Here is a 19049-nt window from a genome sequence, read left to right as displayed (position 1 = left end):
CAAAGCTGTTCAAACATGAAACATGTTACAACCTGTTTGTTAAATACAGTGGCTTACAGTTATAAGACTGAAGTTTCAGATCAATAAATAATATATTTTCATACAAATCTTACAGTGTACATGTACAAGTTTACTGAATGGTATTTTCTAAATTTGAGTAAAAAAAAATCGCAACAATCGACTTGTATATTCATATCGGGATTAATCGGCATTGAATCGAATCGTGACCTATGAATCGTGATTCGGATCGAATCGTCAGGTACTAGGCAATTCACACCCCTAATATATATATATATATATATATATATATATATATATATATATATATATATATATATATATATATATATATATATATATATATATATATATATATATATATATATATATATATATTGAAAGGATAATACAAATTTTCCCATGGAAAAATGCAGGTTAACAGTGTACACTTTTGCACATCGTCAAGCAAGCCATACATTAATCCCCCACCCCCCGTTCCCCCAACCTAGTCTTCCTGCCACCTGCATGTGAGAAATGTCAGTGATAGTAACAGTTGTTATGCTACAGTGTTTCCTGGGAAACTAATGAGTCAGACCCAAATAATAAAGTTAGTGTTGCAGAGGTCAAGGGTCAAATACAAGCTTCAAACCCCTTGGCCTCACAGAGCGCAAATGGCATGTACTGCAACAGAAACAGACAATAATTTGATACTGTATGCTTGAATTATATATGCAGCTAAGTTTAAACCTCTAGTAAGACACGGGCCTTCAATATTTTATTTAACCATGGCAACTTGATGTTTATCTGTCTTTCATAGGGATTTAAATTACAATGAACTCCAGGAGTTCCCTGTGGCCATCAGGACACTGAGTAAGCTTCAGGAATTGTGCGTACACACATACACACACATCTACACGCACTTGCACACATACATGCACGCTAAATAACACCTGCCCAACATGACTATCATGGCTGAGTTATCCCCACTAATCCCGTTAAGTGAATTTAATGTGGCATTCGGATACAATCTCTCTCGCCCAAAGCAGGTGCTGGCTGCACCCCCCCCACTCACCCGTCTTCCTGCGCACACACAGTATGTCTTTACTCAAATTCAGCAGATGTTCCACAGCATACACGTGTCACAGATACACACAGCATACGTGTTCATGTTCAAATCTCTTGTACCCAAAAATGTTTGTCAGCTGTGCAACAGCAGGTGCAACATGACTTGCCTCTCTCACACAAACACACTGTCAAGCCCCCAAGACCAATCAGACCCATATTAATAGACTGCCTAACTATATATTATTGCATGCTGGCTTTCATTTGCAGGGGCTTCCATAACAACAATATCAAAGCAATTCCCGAGAAGGCCTTTGTGGGAAACCCTCAGCTCCAAACCATGTGAGAGCTTAATGCTTTTGCTACATTGAAAACTACAAAGCTATTTTTGGTCAACAGCTTAAACAATGTCAAACCTTAACCATATCTTTCTGCAGCCATTTTTACGAGAACCCAATCCAGTTTGTGGGAAAATCCGCTTTCCAGTTCTTACCAAAGTTGCACACACTGTAAGTATGCGGTCAGTAGAAAATAGTTCCAGTGAATTCACCCAAACGCTATTTAAATCATTGCGTGTCACAAGCAGCATGAGCGGACATGTGTAATGGGCCACTGAATGATGTTGTGTTAGCATATTGCTGTGCTGTGTCCTGATGTGGTAAGAGAGAGTGTGTTGTAAGAACATGTTAAATGGTGTGATTTATGATGTCTAGTGAGACAGTCAAAACAGCCTATATTGATGTTGGATGAAAATCGTTATGGTTGAAATGAGCTGTTAGATACAGTCTGGTGGACAAACATATGTGTGCATGAGTGAAAGTGAGCACTTTCCGGACACTTTTTTTCCCCCTTCCTCCTGCAGTTCCCTGAATGGAGCCACCCTAATTCAAAACTTTCCTGACCTGAAAGGAACAACCAGCCTGGAAGTTTTGTGAGTTTCTTTCTTTAACAGTTACTGCACTCACAATAACACAGCTGTATCATTTTATTCTGCAAAGTTTCGACACAACTACAATGAAACATGCACCAAGGTTGAATAATTAATAACAGCAGTTCCTGGTTAAGCGGATGACATAGGATAAAAGAATTAGGTCATTTTTGATTCTGAAGAGGAAGGTACGGTTCCATCCATTGGTTGCTCAGGTGGTTAGCTGGTTGTACTACCGTCACTAAAGCAGCAGAAGAGACCCTATTATTTGGTGGCTCAATTGTGACCCTGGCCAATTGTGGCGTCAGTAGTTCAGTCTGAAAGGAATTGGGCTTTGGAGTCGGGAACATGGGTTCAAGTCCTACAGACATAAATGTGAAAATAGCAACTAGATGTTGGAGGGATGCTAAATTTGCTTGCAGCCTACTGTTAAGCCACACGTGAGCAAGCCATTGCCCCCACCACTTGCTCAAATGGTGTTGCAAGGGCCAAGAACCAAAGAATGAAAAGCAAGAGAGTGTTAATGTCCAGAATCTGTCAGTATTAGTGGTGCTCTTATCAATCGGCCACCGATCATGATTGGCTGAGTTCCACAGAAAAGTACAAGATTGATATATGGGTATGTTGGTAAATGCTTTTCATTGCTGATCACAAAAATAGATCACCCAAAGCTTGTACGAAGACAAACCTCCCCTTTCCCCACACTGGGCAGGCACACAGCAGCGGCAAACCCACACAAACATGTCTGCCGTGTTGGATGTTTCCTGAGAGTTAATACGGCTATTAAAGAACAAACACTTGGGATTTCAAGGCTCACTGCAGAGAATTAAAAAGAGGAAGCCGGAGTGCCAAAAGTCAAACAGCAGTTAATACAGCACACACTAGGATACAAGTGCACGCATGAGCGTGACAATAAGAAGGCTAAGGAAAAAAACCTTTCCAATATTTGAACTCATCTGACAAATTGATAGTGGTGAAAGACAGCGGGTTCTGCTGCCTGCTCTCTCACTTGGAGCCCTGCTACCTGGTTGCAAATATTTCACAAATATATCCCTGTCAGGGCTCCACCAAACAGTGTACAGTGTCTCATAAGGCTTAAAGAACATGTCTCATCCTCTGTAAGTTTGCTCCTCTTTATTATGATTACACACCTGTCAACGCTAACTATTCTTGGATTTCTGCATTCCTTCATGGTTTCTTATATGTTACTGACTAAAACAGTCACGGAATCATAATTTATTTGTGCATTTTCTGCACACTTATTGATGAGATCAGTATTGGCAGCATAAAACCCTGATTGAGGCGCCCCTAGTCAACATGACACAAAAATGGCACCAGGCAAGAATGAAACATGCATATTGGCATGAACATGCAGGTTTCTGATTTTATGGGGAACAGACTGAAAATCAAAGACTGGTTCAGTAACAATTTCTTGTCTGACTACATTAGACTCATTGCTGTCACTTGTTTGAGGGGATTGTCTTTCTCACTCTAGGACACTGACTCAGGCAGGTCTCTCGACTCTCCCTCTAGATCTATGCGAACAGCTGCCTCGCCTCAGAGTGTTGTAAGTATACATAATATAAACACAAACAAAGAGAAAGGTCAAATGATAAGCATTATACCCTAAAATCAAATGTGCTTTGTGTGGCGTTAGGGAGTTGTCATACAACCAAATACAGCATCTGCCAAGCTTTTACCACTGCTCTGCATTACAAGAAATGTGAGTGATCACGACCGCAACCCACAAAATGATATTCACAAAATCACACTTCACTTAAGATGGCTTGCATTTCTCTCAACAGAGGTCTTCAGCATAACCAAATCACGAGGGTAGATTCCAGTACCTTCCAGCAGCTCGCCTCTCTAAAGTCATTGTAAGTATGAGTAAAATCTTTTTATTTATTTATTTTATGGGGGGTGTGATACATCACATATGGTATGTTTAATTTGGAACTGCATAATGCAAGGCAGAACCCCACTAAACTGTTTAACAGTTTAATCTCTACAGGCCTTTCAAATAAAACATACATTATTTTACACAACTAAACAAATTGATTCTGTTTGACAGGCAGACAACTAAATAAATGCTGTAGTGCAATAAGGGAATTTAAGGCTTAAAAGTGTTTCACTGGCAATGGGGATCTTAAACTACGCACTCAAGTGTCGCTTTACTGACATCTATTGGCCAAAGACGCACAGTATTCAAAATATAATTCCTGTTTTGTTTACTTTTTGTCAGAGATTTGAGCTGGAACAAGATAGAGTGGATCCATGAAGATGCCTTTGCCTCTTTGAAATCTTTGGTCAAATTGTAAGTAACACATGATGATACATGTCTGTTTTTTTTATTTTTTATTTGTCACTAAATGACACCCCACCCCTTTTATTGGTTGACCATTGTGTAAGATCTTTGCCTATCATGGAATTCCAACACGCGGTTTATGAACCTTTCATAGCCCACAGGCAAAATACTGTACATGTTTGTGCACTTTTTAAGAACTTGACATGGATCGATCTGACAACCAACCATATGTTTCTTGGTTTCTTTACTCATTGCAGGGACCTGACTGAAAACAGGCTTAGCTCAGTGCCATCTACAGGACTGGCGGGTCTCACCCATCTCAAGCTCAGGGGAAACATTGAATTGTATGATGCCTTCAACCCCGATCACTTCCCTCGTATGAGGTAATACACATGTTTACACACATGCAGTGCAGTCGCCGTGTAACCACTAGACTAATCCTGACCCTAGAGAATTAAGAAACATTAATTTGCAGCAAGTTAATTCTTGTTGAAATACCGAAGGGCATGGGAAGGTTTTGCAAGTTAAAACCAATAAGTGAATTTCAAAGAAAGAAAACAGATGAGGATAAGCAGTAGAAAAGATGGATGGATGACCAATGGTAAAGCCAGCGGCAATTGTAGATCATCCAAACCACAATTCCTAAATGATGATTTCAAAGGTATTTCACATTGACAGCAATAATTTGCATGCAAACATTTCTAGGAAAGAACTCTGATCAGATTCAGTGGAGAAAAAAAATAAAACTGAGCAAAAACAAACTATACCTATACATCTCTGTAGCTGGTTCTTTAATATGTACACAAGATCGCTGGTGATGTGGCATGTTATGGTATATTAAGACCTACACACATCAAGTAAACAAGCCGTCGCACTATGTGCGGGGGTTCCGCAACTAGTTAATGAGTTCATAGGTTTTGCTGCAATTTGAATCGCAGGTGAATGGCATCACAATGTCGCAGATGTATTGGGCAATCAAAACGGGGATATAATGCCAATAAACGTTCTCAATGGAAAACAGGGATTGACTCCCCCTGCAAAATATAAAATTATTATTTTTTTTATATTGTCAAAAAAAAGCAGTGAATCCGTGGGTGTCAAACCACAAGTAACTGCACTGTCTTTTACAATACTTGCCTATATTCTCAACTCAACTCAACTTTATTTATAAAGCGCCTTAAGAACAGGCATTGCTGTATACAAAGTGCTGTACGTAAACATAAATATCAGTTTTGCAGTAAACAAGAACAAAGCAAACATTTTTTAGTGCAATACAAGTTTTTTTTCAAGTAAATACATTTTACAGCAGTAAATAAATAAGAAGTATGCAAGTACATTTTTAAGTGCAACACAAGTTTGGTTTTTTTTTCAAGTAAATACATTCTACATCAGTAAATAAATAAGAAGTAGGCAAGTGAATAAAGAGATAAATAAATACATAAATAGGTAGACTAAAACTCATACCACAAAACACCAGGAACAAGTCTCATGGTGCGCCAAAAGCCAAAGAATACAGATGTGTTTTAAGACGTCCTTTAAAAGAGGATAAAGAGGGGGATTGCCTAATATTTAGTGGAAGGTCGTTCCAAAGGGAGGGACCGGCAACAGCAAAGGCTCGATCTCCTCTAAGCCTCTGCTTAGCCCTCGGTATCTCCAATTGAGTCTGGTCTGCTGACCTGAGTCACCGGGCAGGTGTGTAGGGGTGCAAGAGCTCGGCCAGATAAGGTGGGGCAAGACCATTGAGAGATTTGAAAACAAATAGAAGAATCTTAAAGTGGATTCTAAATTTCACGGGCAGCCATTGAAGAGAGGCCAGGATAAGGGTTATGTGTTCCCTCTTACGGGCACCAATAAGGAGACGAGCAGCAGTATTTTGGACAAGCTGGAGACGCTGCAGGGAGGACTGGCTGATTCCAAAATAAAGTGCATTACAGTAATCCAGCCGAGATGTAACAAAGGCATGGATTACCATTTTGAAGTGCTGCTGAGATAGGAGATTTTTGACCTTAGTCAGCTGTCTAAGATGAAAAATGCTGGATTTGACAACAGCGGCAATTTGCCAGTCCAGTTTAAAGTCACTGTCCATCTTGACACCCAGGTTTGAGGCTGTTGGCTTCAGATATTGTGCCAGAGGACCCAAAAATGTACAAATGTACAATTTCCTGTGTTTCTGTGGCTCAGCATGGAGTGTCGGTCCCCAAAATGCATGAGATTACACACACGCACATGCACCCCCACACGCGCGCACACACACAAAATTACGTTTACAGGGTACATAGCCACATACGGTCGGCCAACACAAAGCTGTATCAAATACTAAATATACAGTTCATACATATTGTAGTTTACAATAACTATATAAATTCATACTGCACTTGTGGCTGAAAGAGCGAAGGTGTGGAGAGTCCCTGTGCCAAAAATGCACAAGGACAGTCAGTGAATGGAGCCAAAAGCCTATCAACTATCCACACTCTCTCTTTTGTCTCATCCATTTCTTCTCTTTTTGACATTACATTAGAATTTAGCTAAAACAGCCAGTTTCATCCTCTTCTTCACATCACATCACATGGTTTGAGATTTATTCCTACAAGAGGCACTGGATATGTATATGGTGCTCAAAACATTGTTTACCTAAAAACCACCAAGCGTCCGTTTTTCCATTGCAGTAAGTGGGTATATGTGCAAAGGTCAACCACGTGGTGTGCGGATGTGAATCGATTATTTTTTTAACGCGATTTTCCGGATCAGTCATGATAAGTCATGTCGAGCTGCGTGAGGTGGACCTTGCTTCGGGCCATGCAGCAATCATAAGACTTCATTCCATTTTTTTGTAAACTTGCCTTTTTTATATGTAGCATTGATGCTCCTGATTCTGAATCATTTTGCTTTGCTGTCTGTTGCAGGGTTATTGAGATGCCGTATGCCTACCAGTGCTGTGTGTATGGTTCTTGTGATAGCTACAAATCAGTCAGCCAGTGGGACACTGATCAAAGCAACACTGCTGATGACATTCACAAGAGAACTGTTGCCATGTACCCACACCAAGCTGACACACAATGTAAGAAAGTACATATTAAGCCATCTCAAAACATTTCTACACATGATTCATAAACAGTTCAAGAAACAGCAGTGACATTTTTCTTTGTGTATATGGTAAATATTTACAGTGTATCGTATGATCAATCTGGCTATGCAAATGTGTATGCATGATTTAGAAATCAAGTTTAAATGTTGATCTCAATGATTCCAGATGACCCTGACCTGGAGGAATTCCAGCTAGAAATAGAAGAGTCAAAACTTCAGTCCAGTGTCCACTGCACTCCCACACCAGGTCTGCATTTGCATCAATGAAAGCATAGTTTGAGAACAGTTTTATTCGTTGAACTTTTCTAGGAGACAATAAGCGAAGTACGCATTATGTTTGTGCATGTGTGAAAATCAAGTTAAAAAAAAGGTGTGGCTACCAAAATAAACATTATTTGAATGGCGGAGATTGGAGTGCTGAAAGTGTTTGCATAATTGTACACCTTAAAGCTTGAAAGCATTGTTTAAACGGTCACAAAACAACAGGTGCACTTTGTGCCATTTTTAATTGTCCTAATGGAGTTTATAGGCAAAAAAAAAAAAAAAACACCCTTACAAAGCTCGAGAAGACGGAAATGTAGACTTGTAAACCTCTGTTCACTCTTCCTAATTTACAGACAGAAAAGAACGATCCAAATGGACGTAAAAGAGGCTAAAATTGAAAATTTCTTTAACACATTTATTTTGTCAATATCCTGAAACCGAGGGAACAGATGGAAGCGGACATACGTGAAACGAAACTAGTGGCGTGCCGGTCATTTAAGAACCTGCTTCTCACCCCAATTGACCCCCTCAGTGTAGAAGGATCCTACCCATGTCTCTTCCTTTGCGTCCCGGTTTCCCTCCTTGGTCCCACTCCGGGTAAAGTACACACATTCAACCAAATATTAAGCACTTAAATAAGCTTGAAGGGGTATTCAAGGTCTTTTGTCGCTGCAAACGAAATCACCACCAAAGATTAACATAAACACAGATGTATAGACTGAGAGAAAGTTAAGGTGTGTACATCCTGTATTTAAAAAGTGCATTTTCCTGAGTGAATCCAGCAGACCTCGCCTTTAACTATTTAGTTCTCAATCCCCCTCAATCAATCTGCTGTAACAACATCGTACGTACTTGTTCCTATCTGCGTATGCACACTTCGAGTGTTTGTATCATCTAGCCTCTGAGCTTCAGATTCAGCCATTCATCATTGTACGCATACTTTGAAAATGGCTGAGAGCCACAAGAGGACATCCGTCTATGAAGTGAGGGCGGCTGCAGAGACTGATGAAGATGAGCTCATGCACGTTCCGACATTTACTTGAAAAAAAAAAAATCTAACCTTTAACTGTAAGTGTCCCGGCAGCAGAGAGAAGTCAGTAACGACACACTATGTATGTTTAAAATAGATTAAATAAAAAACAACTTTCCAACGGTGGAAATGTTCCAAATCAGAGCTTCCCCCGTTAGACTCCATTAGTTTTCAATGAAAAGTTGGTAGTCGGCTACTAGCTGGCCTACCCATAATATACCACGCTGTCGCTTATTTAGCTGTTATCGATTGATCGATTTGGTTGTAATGCTGATGGATTTGATATTTTTGGTGTCATAGGTCCATTCCGTCCCTGTGACTCTCTGATGGGAAGCTGGTTGGTTCGTGTTGGCCTATGGACCATCTCTCTGATGTCTCTGCTGGGGAATTCACTGCTGCTCCTTTCTCTATTCAGCTCCCCCTGCTCCCTGTCGCCACTAAGATTCACGGTGGCCTGCATGGGTGTCTCTAATCTGCTGACAGGTGTTTGTACAAGCACACTGGCTCTTGTAGACGGTTTAACAATGGGAGACTTTAGCCAACATGGTGCCCCCTGGCAAGGAGGCCCTGGATGTCAAGTGACAGGATGGGTATGGGTGCTTGCTTCTGAGGCAAGTGTGTTGCTGCTGACGCTGGCAGCTGTGCAATGTGGAGCAAGTGTGACATGTACCCGTAGCTATGGGAAACCACCCTCACTGAGAAGTGTGCGTATATTTGCACTTTTATGTCTGAGTCTGTCACTCATCCTAGCGTGTTTTCCTCTGTTTGGAATTGGGGAATATGGATCCTCACCTTTCTGCCTACCAACACCATTACCGCCTTCAGCCTCTCAGCTACCAACTTCTTTGGCATTTCCCTTAGTGCTCATTCTGATGAACACCTTGTGCCTACTCATAGTAACATGTTCATACATCCGACTATACTGGGAAGTACTTAGAGGGGAATGTGAGGGCCTGTGGGATTGTGCTATGATAAAACATGTTGCCTGGCTAATATTCACAAATGGCCTCCTACATGTGCCAGTAGCTTTCTTCTCCATCTGCTCAATCCTGGGTCTCTTAACTCTCGGAGAGGAGGTGCTCAAATCAATCATTTTGCTTCTTCAGCCTCTACCTGCCTGCCTGAATCCCCTACTCTTCCTACTTTTCACTCGACACCACTCCCAGTATTTTTTCTGGCATTGCCCAAAAGCACCTCTTCAGCTTCGCCGTGACCGCACCATAGACTCACTCGTTTCTGTGGAGACAGAGAAGAGCTCCTGCTCTGAAACATCTACACAGCTATCTCTCGCTGATGTCAACACCCTGTGCAGTAGGGCTTCTTCTGTCCACTCTCAACTGGACCCAATTCGATTGTCCCAGTGCTCATCTACTTCCTCAGTTCCTCTAATCTCTTGCCAGACAACCACTGTCAGAGTTCAAGACCGACAAAGAGAACAAGGAAGCCTTGACAACAAAGGATGCCTTAAGACTTTGAATCAAGATATTCACATCTGTCCGATGCATCGCTCAACCATGACCAACTCTGTTGCTCCAACTCCATAAACAACCAAACTAACTGCCTGAAAAGCTGGGGATCATGCACAGTGGCAGGAAAACCAGTCCTGGGCCCAAGTCGGCATAGAACCTACTGAGACCACATGGAAGAGATCTGTACTCTTGAGAAGCAATGAGTGGTAGAGCGCCTCTAAAAAGAGAAAGTGCAACAAGAAGTTCCCACTGCAATAAGAAATTAAAATACCATTATGCAAATACAAAGGACAATTGTAGCACATATCGAGTGGACTGCATCAGTCTCAGATGTGTTTATCTTCAAGCCAGATCCAGTCAAAACTGGAATACATCCGTTGAAGTTTGGACACCTTGGAGAACTGCAGCAATGTGGATGTTAAATATATTAAGAAGAGAGTTATATGTATAAATGTTATGTTGAAATGTGACTGATCACAGGAATGCAGCTTCAAAGTTACACATTGCCCTTTTTATAATTAACTATATTTGTGTCTATTCCTACTTTCAAATTATTTGACAAGGAAGGGATTAATTGTCAAGCATTGTCAAGATTAAGCAGAGTAAGCTAACAAATTTAAATGTGCGTAACAAATTATTACTGATGTAATTAATTTTATCTTAAGCATCATATAGCAACTCCACAAAATATGTGTGGAAAAAAATAATCTGACTGAGATTTAGCCATTTATCTGGATACTTAAGGGTAGACCAACAATGTGTACATCATATGAAATCTAACTACCTCCAAACTAGCATGGTATTGACTAAGGATGCAGATACAAGTATTGGGTGATGTTGGGGTGTAACACATCATTGGGTGTAATCGTCACCCTCTTGGAGTGGACAGCGCCATCAGTAGGGTCAAACTAACCTGTCTCACAACTCACTCACTATTAGTGGGAACACATCTCTGCACCACAGGCTACCTGATTGAACCCGCTAGTAACATATCTATATGGCATATAATCTCACAGATTAATCCAAGCAAGTCTAAGTGCAAATGGACCTAAACCGTAAAACTTAATGGCTCACTAACGGTTCCTTCCTGATCATCACTCTGCTATTACTTGGATAACTTTGGTAATTCTAGAGCTAACACACAACACTCGTAATAATCATAATAAATTTAAAAACTCAATTTGTCCTTAAAAAAACAAAAAAAAAACAAAAAAAAACAGAAGTATAAAGAGAAGTAATGGTGTAATTAACACATCACTTTAGTTGTCTTGCCAGTTTGAGAACTGAAATGCATTGTGTTACGCTACATTTCAGTGAAATGTGTGGCAAGTCTGACAAACTTTAGAAAAACAGGCAGTTGGATGTTCAAGTTATTACTTTAAAAAGGGTTACAGTATATTTGAGTGAAACTTTTGCTGTCTTAAAATAGTTTGTTTTAAGCATTTAATAAAAACATTTTCCTCAAAATTGTGAGACAATGGTATTAACATCTACTGTATGTACATGTAGTGCTCAAACAATTGGAATATTTTTTGTACTTGGTATGGAAGAAAGTGTGTTATTGGTACATCCCTAGTATTGACTCACTCAAGCTTTTAAATGTTTCTCTTTTCCTATGATAAAACAACAAATATATTATTCTGTATTTTAAGAAAACCATATTTTGTTTCAAACAAAACAGTTGTATTTTAAAATATAAATCTATAGTTTGTTTTAAATAAAGCATTTGTTGCTAACTGGCTATGTAGGTTGTACATATTGTATACAAGTGAAAAGCATATGTCTCAATAAAATGATCCTTGTTTTAAATAAAGCATTTGTTGCTAACTGGCTATGTAGGTTGTACATATTGTATACAAGTGAAAAGCATATGTCTCAATAAAATGATCCTTATATTCTGTACAGCAATCACTTTGCCCTCACTACTATTTAAAACACAATACCAGAGTAGACTCTTTATTAAAACACAAACATACATAGATATAAATATGTATATACACATCTCAAATGAACAACTTAATAATTAAAACCATGCAAATACATTGAAAAGCGTGACAGACAAGAATGTGGCTGAGTCTGAAACTATACAGATCATCTCTTTGCCAGCTTGTCCCGCTCGTGCTCTGCATCAGAAGACACTCTTTTGCGTGATGGTGCATTCTGATTTAGTAGATTGTCTGTGTGGCTGCGCTCCAAGATCCCCTAACACAGACAGACGTACGCTATTTTGTAATCTGATCACCAACTAAATGTTCAAAGTGTAATGTAAAAGTCTAATAACTGTATAACGTTGTTAAACAACTTGCTCAGGAGATGTCGTGTCACCATCATTAATGCAAGTCGTAGTTGTAGTGTTAGTAACAGGTGCTCATTATTGTATAAACACGGTGATCATTCAAAAGCTTCTTATGAGAGGTGGCTTAAGAAAATGTTTTGATTTAGCATTAAACAAATCAAATTTAACTGAACTGAATTAACAACCTTACCATCATCTTTTGAGCAGCATGTTCCTCTGTCCATTTCTTGGCCTTCTGTGTATACAGCTGCCTGTTGTATCTGAACTCTGATGCCTGCATTGCAACACATGTACAGCTGTGCTACATTGTGCAATGGTACTATTACACAACTCTAAATTGTCACAAGTGCTCTCTAATGCAATTTGAAGAATTAAAAAAAAAAATCCCAACAGCCATGATGAGGTTGTCACAGACTGAATGACACCTCTTTTAACCAAGAGACAATGAAACTGCATACTTGAAAGTATACTAAAAGATAACAGACCAAAAATTCTATATAGAAAAAATATGTAAATAGCAGCAGAATGGTTGTTATTGAAGCTACACCACATTAAACACAACTCACTATATCAGCCATAAGAGGGTCATCTGGATTTGGTTCAGCCATCAGAAGTTGGATGGAGGTAAGTAGTGTGGAGAGGTTTAAGGAGGGCCTCCAGGCTCCCTGGTGAAACACATAAACAAGAACATGAATAAAAGAACACACACAGATTATTATTTTTTTGTCCAGTTTGTTATAACCTTCGGAGGGAGTTTGAGAGCCTCATAACAAATACGCCCTGCTGTGTCAATGTTTGGGTGGTAGATGGGAGTCAAGAAACGCATTTTGGGGGGCTCAAAGGGATACCTACAAAAGAAATTTGGCCCTTATGTCTCAAATTTGTGACAATGATTGAAATGTTTTAATCTCACAAATGTTACCTCTCTGGGATTTTGATCTCCAGGGAAAAGACTCCACCTTCATATGGAGTTCCCGAACCACCTACTATCTCTGTAAACAACAGGAAACGGGAAAAGGCAATCACATTAAACTTGAGGGATAAAAGAACGGAATTGATGTTAAATGTTTGAAAATGTGGCTGAAAATGTAGTGGTGTGTCAAAAGATGCATGCTGGAGCCTAATGCACTTTACATTTGGAGACAAATCTCAAAGTGCACAGTGCAGGCAGCAGTAAACACAACAGCAGTGAAATCAAACAACAACAACAACAAAAAAAAAGAACAAATCAATAAAAACAAACAACAGATCAAATCTGATAAAAATCAGCCAGGAAAAGTAAGGTTTTTCAGTCCTTTTTTCCCCCACCATCTGTGGAGCCCTGACGTGGTGAGGGAGGACGTTCCACAGATGGGGAGCTGCAGTCTCGAAGGCCCTGCCGCTAATGGTCTTGAGCTGAGTCCGAGGCGGTCGCAGATGGTGCAATTGGCTGGACCGGGTTCCGTCTAAGGCATGTGGGTTGAGAAGAGTGATGAGATAGGTGGGGGCTAAACACTGCAGACACTGATGCGTGTGAAGAAGGATTTGGAATTTGATGCAGAGGTGAATGGGGAGCCAGTGCAGACTGCAAAGGATGGGGGTGATGTGCTCATGTTTACGCACTCTCATCAGGACCCGAGCTCTGTTTGGACATATTGGGGCCTTTGTAGGCTCTTTGCCAGGGATCCCGGTGAGGGGTGTGTAATTGTAGTCCAACCTGGAGGAGTCAAAGGCATGGACGAGCCTCTCTACAGCAGGACATGTGAGAGATGGTCAGAGTTTGGCTATAGGGAGGTCAAAGTAGGAAGTTTTGCAAATATGGCTGATATCATTGTCAAAGCTAAGATGGGCTCGAACCTGACTCCTAAATTAGTCCGAGAAGGGTAGGGCAAAAGTTGTGGCCAAAAAAGGAAACAGAGGGAGATGAGGAATATCGATAAGAATGGCTTGATTGGCTTCCCTTTTGGAGGTGGTGAGCTGTAAAAAAGTTTTCATTCATCCGAGCAGGTTGTTCATTTTTACTTCTCTTGAAGATATTTTATTATTATTATTATTATTATTATTATTTAATTAAGATACATTGTGGAAATATTTTTAAATGATTTAAATGTTGGTCCCATTTTTTTATATCACAAAATCTTGGCATTTGAACTGGGCTGTCTACTTTATATAGCACATCTCACAATGGACTCTCAAAGTGCCTTACATCGTTAAAATACAGAATCACAAACATTAAACATATTAGGGGAAAAAAATAGGCAAAACTATTAAATCTTGTTGGAATACCTGCCAAAACAAATGAACTTTTAACTGTGCTTTGCTGTTGACCTATTTTTTCAGTCATTACTAATTTATTCTCACTGTGACTGACTTTGTTACTACTTTACTTAGTTTTCTGTACCTTTTATTGTTTTATTATTTTATTGTTTGTATTGTTACCTATTTTCTGTCATTCTCTTTTATTTGTGCAGCACTTTGGTGTTTTTTAGTGCTTTATAAATAAAGTTAGATTGGATATTTCATAATTTGGGGGTAACTAACTGCAAGTCTCTAACACCTTTAGTTTGTCATCTTGTGTGAGGGGCCCAACAGGACAAGAGATCCAGCAAGTGAGGTGAGTGTTGAGTGTGAGAAAATAAGCGATATAGAAATGGAAGGATATGAATTGTTTACAATGAATAGGGAAAACAGAAGGGGAGGAGGAGTTGCAATATATGTTGATAAGGTTTTCAAATGTAGTAAAATTGAACATCTAACTACTACTGTGGATAATGTAATGGAATGTGTAACTATTGAAGTTCACATAAAAAATATATCAAACGTAATTATAAGTTGTATATATAGGACACCAGGATCATGTCTTGATACATTTAACGATAAGTTAACAGATATCCTTAGTTATACAAATGATAAAAAATTGCGAATATTGTGTGGTGATTTTAACATTGATTTATTAAATCCTAATGGACATCAGAAGACAACTGATTTTATAAATATGATGTATAGTAATAGTTTATTTCCTGTTATTATAAAACCTAGTAGAATAACAATCGATACAGCTACACTAATTGATAATATATTCACAAATAAAATTGACCTTAAAATAGAAAGTGGACTCCTTATTAACGATATAAGTGATCACCTCCCGATCTTTGCAATTTTTTATGAGTATTTTGATAAAAAAATGAAGCCGACTACTTACACATTTGAAACTAGAGTAAGAACAACACGCTCCATGGCTGCCTTTAAGTTGGATTTAGAGAAACACAACTGGTCTGAGGTTTATTCAAATAACGATCCTGATATTGCATATAGTGAATTTCAGTCAATCATTATTTCTTTATATAATAAACATTGTCCATCAATTAAAATTACAAGAAAGTATAAAGGTCCAAATAAGACATGGATGACGAAGGGAATACAGAATGCATGCAAAAAGAAAAATAATTTATATAAAAGATTTATTAAATTGAGAACTGTGGAAGCTGAAACAAAGTACAAGATCTATAAAAATAAATTAGCAAATATTATTCGAATAAGAAAGAAAGATTATTACCATGAATTATTAGAACAGAATAAAAGCAATACACAAGAAATATGGAAAACACTAAATCATGTAATTAAAAAAAGTTCTAAAAAAACAAATTTTCCACAATATTTTATAAAAGATAACGATATGGTAATTGATGAAATTTCTGACATAGCTAATAATTTTAATGAATATCTAGTTAACGTGGGCAGTAACTTGGCAAACAAAATCCCAGAGCCAAGAAACAAACGTGAAATAGATAAGAACATTGTAAATAATTCATCCACAATGTTTCTTAATGATGTTAATGATATAGAAGTATTAAATGTTGTGAAAACATTAAAAAATAAAAAGTCTACTGACTGTCTTAACATTGATATGACATTAGTTAAAAGTATTATGAAATATATTGTACAACCTTTTACATATATTTGTAATTTATCATTTAAAACTGGTATATTTCCATCAAAAATGAAGATAGCCAAAGTCATTCCTGTTCATAAAAGTGGAGAAAGACACACGTTTAATAACTACAGACCAATATCATTGTTGCCACAGTTCTCAAAAATTCTAGAAAAATTATTTTCATATAGATTGGATAATTTTATTGAGAAACATAAGCTCTTAAGTGAAACCCAATATGGGTTTAGAGAAAAACGGACCACCTCAATGGCAGTCATGGAGCTTGTAGAAGCAATATCTACCGAAATAGATAATAAAAAATTTACTGTTGGGATTTTTATGGATTTAAAAAAAGCTTTTGATACTATAGATCATTCTATATTAATGAATAAATTAAATAAATATGGAATAAGAGGTTTAGCTTATAAGTGGATGAAAAGTTATTTGGAAAATAGATATCAGTATGTGCAGTTTAATAATGTACAATCAGAACACATGAAGATCACTCATGGAGTTCCCCAAGGGTCTGTGCTTGGCCCTAAATTATTTATACTGTACATAAATGATATTTGCTATGTCTCAAAAATATTGAAAAGTGTCTTATTTGCTGATGATACAACTTTCTATTGTTCAGGAGAAAACCTGAAGCAGCTTCTGACTACTGTGGAGTATGAATTGAATATAATAAAAAAATGGTTTGATGTAAATAAATTATCATTGAATTTAAATAAAACCAAGTTCATAGTTTTTGGCACTAGACAAATCACTCATCAAGTTAAAATTATGGTGAATTCAATTGAAATAGAAAGGGTGAATGAAAATAAATTCCTTGGAGTTATTATCGATGATAAATTATGTTGGAAGCCACACATAGAAACTGTTAAAAGGAAAATGTCAAAAATTATAGGGATACTCTATAAAAGTAAGGATGTTTTAAACATGAAATCATTATATATATTATATAGTTCATTATTATTACCATATTTGACCTATTGTGTAGAATTATGGGGAATGGCATATAAAACAAATACTAACACCGTTTTCAAATTGCAAAAGAAAGCTATAAGAATTATTAATGGATCAAAATATACAGAACCAACACATCCACTATTTATTAAATTAAATGCAATGAAATTTTATGACTTGGTGGATTTTAAAATAGCACAAATAATGTATAAAGTTTATAACAATTTACTCTGCCACAGTACTCAGAAGTTATTTGAAATTAGACACAGTCCTTATGATATAAGGGGTACAAGTGTGTACAAAAAACCCAAAATAAGAACAAATATTAAGCAAAGGTGTGTATCTGTAAAAGGTGTTGATCTGTGGAATCATCTGGAAATCGCTCTGAAAAATTGTGACTCAATGCTGGAGTTTAAAAAAATGTTTAAAAGTAAAGTTCAAAAAAATTATCTATGTCAGACCAGAATATGAAAAATGTACATGTATGTGTAAATGATCTAGATAGGTATTATGGTATATGTTTAGTAAATTTATGTATATATGTTTTTGGTAAATGTGAATATGTTAAGTGCACTTGTGTATATGTATGTATGTATATGTGTATATGTATATATATATATATATATATATATAACTTGGATTATATATATCATTTATTATTATTATTATTTTTTTATTTTTTATTTTTTTAATAATTAGTCAATTAAAATTGTATTAATAATGAAATAAGTTTAAATATATTGAGTAAAAGGGGTAGGACTAGATAAGTTTTTAACTTCTTCCTACTCCCTTTTGAACATGTAAGTTATGATTGATTGAATGATTATTTTATTGGGATTTTCTTCTCTTTTGATTGTTGTTGTTTTCTGTTTTATTTCTGCTGTTCATCTGTTTATATGTTCAAATAAATGTACAAAAGAAAAGAAAAAAAAGTGTTGAATTTTGTGTTGCCTGAGACCTAAAATGAATAGCGAGCCAGTGCAAGGACGACAGAACCGGAGTAATGTCGCTGGATCGGTTCAGGCTGGAACAGAATTTTTACTTATATAATTTTACTTAATAATAATCTTATATGTCTATAAGATGCTGTGCAAAAATAAAAAATAAAGAAAAAAAAAGTGCTAGGTGGCGAGTTGCCGATTACGGCAAAATATCCACTTCGAATCAAATAATGTCGATTGGTGAGCTCGAAAAAAGCGCACCCTTTGTAAAGTATTAAATTTATTAAGAAATTACTTACGGGCCTGCAAGTCGTCAATGCGTTCTTCTATCTGCCAGCATGTGATCCCGGGTGGTGGTTCGGTTGTCAACATGCTAAGTTCTCTCTTCAAACGGGAGGCTCTCTGCATTCTGTTAAACAAACTGAATATAAATTAACTTTAAATGTGTATCTTGTATAAGTGTGCTTGGGTGTACAGACTACTACGCTGTATTTTCATCGACATACGCTGTTAACACAGACTGCAAAAACTAGGTAGCTAAGTTTCGCTTGCTAATGAGTGAGCAAAGTCTAACAAATTGCGCCATCGATAAATCAAGCTGATGATGGAAAAACACACACGCAGCTTACTCGTTGCGACAATATATTCGCTTGTATTCCCCCTTTGCCCGCTTCTTGTCCCTTTTCGACAGTAGTTTGATAATGTCAACAAGCAGCAGCGCTGTTCTGTTTGTGTTTCCCTCTCAAAACGTCATCAGCGGCACTTCTTCGGTTCAAGAATGGGGATAAATGTTT

At 37.6% G+C, this 19049-nt stretch overlaps 3 protein-coding genes across 4 annotated transcripts in view; 1 reads left to right on the top strand and 2 right to left on the bottom strand.

Moving 5' to 3' along the window:
- lgr6 (leucine-rich repeat containing G protein-coupled receptor 6) overlaps positions 1–11907 on the top strand; it is a 37413-nt gene extending 25506 nt beyond the window's left edge. The window contains exons 7-18 of the mRNA XM_077513567.1: positions 818–886; positions 1333–1404; positions 1500–1571; positions 1925–1993; positions 3486–3557; positions 3648–3713; positions 3796–3867; positions 4233–4304; positions 4553–4678; positions 7199–7353; positions 7546–7626; positions 8974–11907. Coding sequence (XP_077369693.1) covers positions 818–886; positions 1333–1404; positions 1500–1571; positions 1925–1993; positions 3486–3557; positions 3648–3713; positions 3796–3867; positions 4233–4304; positions 4553–4678; positions 7199–7353; positions 7546–7626; positions 8974–10217 — 2170 coding nt within the window. The 3' untranslated portion in view covers positions 10218–11907. The remainder of the gene's footprint in view (positions 1–817; positions 887–1332; positions 1405–1499; positions 1572–1924; positions 1994–3485; positions 3558–3647; positions 3714–3795; positions 3868–4232; positions 4305–4552; positions 4679–7198; positions 7354–7545; positions 7627–8973) is intronic.
- LOC144014067 (uncharacterized) overlaps positions 1–19049 on the bottom strand; it is a 491860-nt gene that overhangs the window by 43957 nt on the left and 428854 nt on the right. The window lies entirely within an intron of this gene.
- ube2t (ubiquitin-conjugating enzyme E2T (putative)) lies at positions 12085–19043 on the bottom strand. 2 transcript variants are annotated; one of them, XM_077513569.1, is made up of 7 exons: positions 18885–19043; positions 18555–18664; positions 13361–13430; positions 13181–13286; positions 13005–13103; positions 12629–12712; positions 12085–12344 (listed from the first exon to the last, which is right to left on the bottom strand). In XM_077513569.1, the coding sequence occupies exons 2-7, from the start codon at positions 18661–18663 to the stop codon at positions 12234–12236; spliced, it is 579 nt and encodes a 192-aa protein (XP_077369695.1). In that variant the 5' UTR covers position 18664; positions 18885–19043; the 3' UTR covers positions 12085–12233. The 2 variants fall into 2 exon arrangements, with proteins under 2 accessions (XP_077369695.1, XP_077369694.1); XM_077513568.1 differs by having other exon boundaries at positions 18555–18676; positions 18885–19035.

Source organism: Festucalex cinctus, chromosome 2 (genome assembly GCF_051991245.1).
Source record: "Festucalex cinctus isolate MCC-2025b chromosome 2, RoL_Fcin_1.0, whole genome shotgun sequence".
NCBI lineage: Eukaryota > Metazoa > Chordata > Actinopteri > Syngnathiformes > Syngnathidae > Festucalex > Festucalex cinctus.
Note: the sequence above shows the minus strand (reverse complement) of the source record. Positions and strands in the feature narration are given on the sequence as shown.